The following is a 6,742-nucleotide window of genomic DNA, read 5'->3' as shown; positions in this document are numbered from 1 at the left end:
CATTTTATCCCATTAAGAATATAAGAGTGAACTGTAGGCCAAATCTGCTGCATTGACACAAGGCATGTTCTCAATAAGTCATGCAAATTAGAGGATCTCTTTTGGGAGCATGCTGTCAATCAAACTGAACCCCGAGGCAATACTCAATCTCTCTCTCCTCACAAAGCTTAAAGAGGAGTTCAGGATGGGGAGCACAGACTTAGTCTTACTCATCCATCATGCTAAAGCTGGCACTGTCACAACCAACTTCCTCTCTTTGGATAAATGAAACTTCGTAAGGCTATGTATGTCTAGATATTTTGGATTAAATTCGTCTTCAAGGCAAAATATTAAGTTATGATTTCTTGATGACGTTTTTGGGTAGAAAATGACTCAAAGCATTTTAAATAAATGCAGATTGATTTAAACACTGCAATTAAACACTGCATATTAGGAAGGGGTGTAATCATTAAAATGGTGTGTGCAGAAAAGAACAGTAAAAAGTACCATGGTAGTATCTATATTAAACCCATGTTTTTGGAACAGTATATCATGGTAGTTTTATTCATTTTTTTATTTATTTATTTATTTTAAAGAACAAAATAAATATGGTACATTTTGCATGTACCATGGTAGCACCAGCTTACATTACATGCATACAATGAGACAAGAAAATTGTTATTTAATGAATGTATCTTTGCTTTGATGTGTGTGTGTGTGTGTGTGTGTGTGTGTGTGTGTGCACGCTAGATGAATTAATGTTTCAGCTAATACCATCTTGGAAGATATGAAGGCACAAACAGTGATTATGTTAGCACTGAACATTACACTTATAATGAGCTTGTCAAGTTGCTCTTTCAAAGCTCATGAGGCATATTGGAGATCTCAATTACATTGCATTTAACATGTCAACCTTATAGATTTTTCACCTGAAATTTAGTAAATGTAAGATTGTGTGACTGCAGGCTTGCAGGTGTCTTTGCACTTTGTGACATTTTTCAGAAACACATATGAGATCTTTTTCTCAGGAGAGGAATCTGAAAAGCACAAGGTTTAAGCAAAAGTCTCTATCTGATAATTGTATTGATGTCTGGGAGATACAATCGAAAGAATAAAGTTGTTCATAAGAATTATGCTTAAGAAAGTGTCTTCAAATTCCCAAATGTTAAAACAGCTCTAAAAAAATAAAATCTTGATTCTTCCACATTGCATACAAGAAGAAAATGTACAAACAAAAATGTTTAGTATTCCCATTTCTGTGTTTACAATTGGAAAAATGACCTAGCAGAATAACAATTCCCTCAAGCATCCACAATCTGACACTTCTCTCATTATCAGTGGGGTGTGAGTGTGTGTCCTGTCTTAGAACAACACATGTGTTGTAACTGTCCAAACACACACACACACACACACACACACACACACACATTCTCACAAACATGTGACTACATAGTGTCTCTCTTTCATTCTCTCTCCCCCTCTCTCTCTCTCTCTCTGAGGTGAAAATAATGAAAAGTAGATCTGTCAATCTGGCCACATCAGCCTCACCACATCCTTTAGCTGTAGCAGATCACAGAGATTTAGACATCACACAACATACAGAGCTTGCTGATATGCCTGCGCACACAAATAGAAGTATCATCCCACCCCCCAAAAAAGGGAAAAGACACACAGTTCAGACACTCCTACACTACAAAATGTCAGTTATGTAAGCTGTACAGTTATGCTGTGAACTTTTACACAGGACAAACTCTCTCCTTTTATTTCTCTGTCACACTGCTATTCAACATTAAAAAAAAAAAACAATGCTGAGATGCACTCAACAACTGAAACACGGTAACCTCTAACTGATTCCTTAAAGGGATCGTTCTATCATGAAAATTCTGTCATGATTTGATCACCCTAATGTCATTTTTTTAGTAAGAAATTTTGCATTTGATTTATTCAGCTTATTATAGAACCACAAAGATTTGCCACAATTGTGAGTTAGCACTGTTGCTTTTTAGAGTTAGTGATGTCTGGCATAGAACATTTATTATTAAGGACTTTGTAAGGTTGTGCAAAACTAAAAGTGTAAATCTAATGTATTGCACACAGTTGTTTCATTTGCAATCATAACACAATGAAACATGGCAAATTGTGTCATCCAAAGAAATTACTCACAACACATGCTAAACTTATTTTGTATTGGCATGGATAGTGACTGCTGTTGTCAAAAGTGAGGAAGAACCAACAAAATATTAATAACTGATTATATTCTATCAATGTATGTTTTATTTCCTGTCAGCTTTGAGTTTCAGTGCATATTCATTTCATTCCATGATAAGATGTAGTTTGCTTTTTTTTTGGCCAAATAATTTTGACAATTAAATATTTAACCAAGTTAGTTTTTTTAATTATGTTTTGATCTTGTAGGCAAAAATATTGAGAAATATCCTCTTCAGATATCACTTTTGGCCACTACTGTCTTTTAATGTATACCAATCTTTTTTTTTTTTTTTTGTAAAATGTTTTTGAAAGATGTCTCTTATCCTTACCAATGCTGCATTTATTTGATCATAAATGCAGTAAAATAATAATATACTTAAATATCACTACAATTTAAAATAACTGTTTAATATTTTAATAGATTTTAAATTGTAGTTTATTCCTGTGATGGCAAGGCTGAATTTTCATCAGCAATTACTCCAGGTACTCCAAGTGTCACATGATCCTTCAGAAATCATTGTAATACTGATTTGGTGCTGAAGAAACATTTCTTTTTATTATTATTAATGTTAAAAACAGTTGTCCTGCTTAACATATTGTGGAAACCATGATACAGTTTTTCCAGGATTCTTGATTAATAGAATGTAAAGGAATAGCGTTTATTTGAAATATTTTTGTAACATTATAATTTTTGATCAGTTTAATGCATCCTTGCTGAATAGAAGTATACATTTCTTTAAAAAAAACAAAAAAGCTTAAATGGTAGTGTGTTTTCTTTGATTTCAACAATTTTATGTTCCATGCTGACCCCAGTAGTGAGAGTAATGCACTTGTATTTGACACTCATTTACACTATTTAGAGATGTAGTATGTTTCTAAACTATTTTAATTTGTAGAATTTAAACGGCAAAACATTATATCAAAGTGAGAGAGTTTCCAAACAAAAAGTGTTACAATGCTCTCCATATCCCCTATTTATCTGTAGTGTGTTTGAGAGCCCTCATACTGGTGTTATCTTGGAAACGCATGTGCGCCCCACAGCCACCTCTCCCCTTACACTTCTTAAAAAGTATCATTTCCTTCCTTAAACACACATACAGTCATCTCACTCTCACAGACAGCCATATTGACGGGCAGCCAGCTCATCGAGTGTCATCAAAGCCAATGAATCACAACCGTAAGGGGGGGAAGGAAGTGAAAAGCATCAAACAGAAAGAAATAAGAGATGGGAAAACACAAAGCACTTGCCAGTCAGCGTAATTGTGGTGTTTCAGACCACACGTGACTCTGTCTGTCTTGAAATGACCTCATGCTTGCTAAGAAAACTTCCACCTGCACTGGCTAAGCAAACGTATATCCCAGAATCCTGCATTTTGCAACAGCTTTGAAAGCTCCGCATGGCTTTCAGAAGACACTTAGCAAAAGAAAAGGCCACTTTGTGAAGGGCTTCCCGCAGGCCAGAGTTACAGGCCAAGGTGTCACTTGAGAAGGTTGCCTTTGGAAGAAAACGGGAGGGGAAATCGTTTTAGGTGATTGTGTTTTAATGTTAGCATTGTGTTGCCTATTTAACAGTGGGGTATTAAGAGAGAGAGTGAAATGGAAAGATCCTGAAGCATGAAATGAACATTTTTAGCAAATTGTATTATCGTGCACTGTTTAGCATAACTGTTTAGGCTTTTAGGCGATTAAAATCTCATTTGATTTTATTTCACCGCAACAGGATCAATGAGAATCAGACAGCTGTAGACACCTGCTGTCCCTGCTTATGTTTCCGTAAAAGTCGACCTTTTTCTCCAAATAGAAATTCAATAACCATTCACCTCTGACAGGTGACCTTATGTTTCTACTGAAAGGACAGACACAACAAAATGCAGTCATTTGAACTGTTTAATTCCCCAGTGAATTCTGGAACATTCTCAGGCTCTTAAGGATCTGGTTTAATGACATGAGAGAAAACAAAAACGGGGGGACACCAAGGTGGATCACATACATCCGGAAAATTAACAACTCATAAGGAAATACTTTGTTCAGTAGTTCTATCTCTAGAAGTCATGTCTCTATAGTGGTAGAAAATAAAGCTCTCATGACGTCCTGTTACATCTTGCATATATCCTTGTAAAAAATATTCTTTTAAAATAAATAAATATATAAAATAAATATCTTTAAAAAAACATAAATTAAAGGACCTAAAGATAAATGTTTGGAGGAGTTTGTCTCCTGCTTGTCCATGCCAGTGTTTGGAAGAGTATGAAATCTCAAAAGCATTTAACAGAATTCCTTCAGAAGCCTTCTAGAATTTTCAGTAGTAGTAGTAGATGTCCATCATTCTCTGGCAAGAAGTCCACCAGTGCTCTCTTTTAATCCAAAATCCCTTGTGTCCTACGTACAGCAGGTGTGAATGGATCCAAAACAGTGTTCTGTTCTTCAGGAACTATCCAGACCTTTGGTTCCTGCCACTCCAATCAAGGGCTTTCCATCTCCTGCTAATGCTCCAACCTTGGCCCGCAAAAGGGGGCCTCTTTTCCCCCCGTCTGCACTGCTTTCTCCTGAGACAGGTTTGTCCGAGGGAGATAAAGATCATGCAGGTGCTTTTTTTGGGGTTTGAGTTTAAGGTTCAGTGGTTTCAGCTGTGACCTAGTATCTCCTTGTAAAGCTCAGGAACCCGCTCTGGATCCACAGGCCGCGGCAAGAAATGCGTGAAGCGCTGGTGCCTCCGAGAGCGAGCTCCATCTCGAGACGTCCCATCCTTGTTGAGGGCTACGTAATAATGGGATCCTCGCTCGCCATGCCGATAAAGGTTAGAAGAGTAAGTGTTGTACCAGTTCTCCTCAAACTGCTCCCTGAACACACACTCCGCTGTCAGCTTTTCCTAAGAGAAAAAGAGGCAAGGCAAGGGTTAACCACACTGCAAATGGAAGAATAAACTGTGTCCAAAGGCTATTTGAAATTACGCCATAAATCACTCTCTCAGTTAAGCTCGACCAGGCTATGAATGAAATTAATTGTTGCATTACTCAAAATAATATACAGCCGGCACAGTACCAGTAAGAAGAAAATGTGCTATACTTACAGATCCATACAGTGCGCCCTTGCTGTTCATTCCCAGATACAATTCGCTATCCACACCACGGATGCTCACCATCCCCACAGCGAGGCTAATGAATTCCAATATACCTGTGAGAAAAGCACAGCTGTTAGTTCCCAGTTGAGACAGCAGGACAAGCACCTGCAATAGTGGCATCAAACTGCCCTATACTTAATTCATGACGTCTTTCACACTTAATCACTGTGTTTTGCTATATTATAATGTTATTCGAGCACAGTATGACAGTTAGGTTTATGAAAATAATAATAATCACTGTCGTCATGATAATATCACATTTTACATTACAGTGCAATTACATAAGTACCAATAGTCAGCAATTTCGTTATTAAAATATGCATAATGCATATAATATGTTTTTTATTTGATTTCAGATTTTACTTAAAATAATCATCAGTTCTGGTCAATCTCTTTACATAAGTGAACTGCATGTGCAATTGTGTTGTGGATATGCTTGTAAATACAGAATGGTGTGTGGTTATTATTATTATTATTATTATTATTTTGCGTTGTAATTTAAATATAAAATACAATACACACAAATAAAATATCAAAATATAGTATCATTCTATCTATCCACCAATTTAGATCCCTGAAAATATTAACAAATATTGAAAATAAAAAAAAATATAGGATTTTTTCTTTAGGTGTAAACAAACAAATATATGTGATTGATTGATAAATAAATAAATAAATAAATATTGATCCAATGTGATCCTTGTATGGTTTTTGTGATTTACATAAAAAGATTGTATTTTTTCTGTCATAGTGCAAATATTAAATACAAAATATAGCCTTAGTTGCTATACATGTTAACAATGGAAATGTTACTAGCCCTGATCTACCCTTTTACCAAATTTCGTTTAAACGAAGTCACCCATAATCTGCAAATCCATCAGAAGTTTGCTGATGACATATGATGGCGCATTACAGATCTAGTGTAATATTTCAACGTCAAACTAGTGCTAGGGTTGTGCCGATAGATCATATCATGTATCGACGCTAGTCCAAGATATCGCCTGTGGCTGATGCCTTAAATTTGACAATATCGAGAGACGATTATTATTATTATTATTATTATTATTATTATTATTATTATTATTATTATTATTATTATAGTGTGTTAGCAGCATAGACTATATAATAATATTGAAACAACGATGAATAATACTTACCAAATCTGCTGTGGTCTTTTCTCGTGCCTTGCACAGAACCGTCCGGTAATATCTCGAGGTGGTAGCCGGTCCTGCAGTAGAGCTGCCGCCGGCGGAGGATCCCTTTCAGATGCGTCAGGTCCGGTGAAGTGCTGCGTGACAAGCGCTCGGCGGAGACGAGGTGCTCGTTCATCAGAGCACCGGAGTCCCCGGGGGGCGTGAGGACAAAATGAGACCCGTGCGCAAAGCTCTCCAAGCCGTGAGAGAAGCTGCCCACCAGCTCGCCGACTGCACCCAT

The 6,742-nt window shown here is 36.6% G+C and overlaps 1 protein-coding gene across 1 annotated transcript; it reads right to left on the bottom strand.

Annotated features, from left to right (window-relative positions):
- Positions 1-4,792: 4,792 nt before the first annotated feature.
- Positions 4,793-6,742, bottom strand: LOC107657011 (fibroblast growth factor 20-like). Its single transcript, XM_016444993.1, has 3 exons — positions 6,466-6,742; positions 5,258-5,361; positions 4,793-5,056 (listed from the first exon to the last, which is right to left on the bottom strand). The coding sequence occupies exons 1-3, from the start codon at positions 6,740-6,742 to the stop codon at positions 4,811-4,813; spliced, it is 627 nt and encodes a 208-aa protein (XP_016300479.1). The 3' UTR covers positions 4,793-4,810.

This window comes from Sinocyclocheilus anshuiensis, unplaced genomic scaffold (genome assembly GCF_001515605.1).
Source record: "Sinocyclocheilus anshuiensis isolate Anshui unplaced genomic scaffold, SAMN03320099.WGS_v1.1 scaffold85, whole genome shotgun sequence".
In the NCBI taxonomy this organism is placed as follows: domain Eukaryota; kingdom Metazoa; phylum Chordata; class Actinopteri; order Cypriniformes; family Cyprinidae; genus Sinocyclocheilus; species Sinocyclocheilus anshuiensis.
The sequence above is the reverse complement of the archived record's forward strand: the minus strand, read 5'-3'. Positions and strand labels throughout refer to the sequence as shown.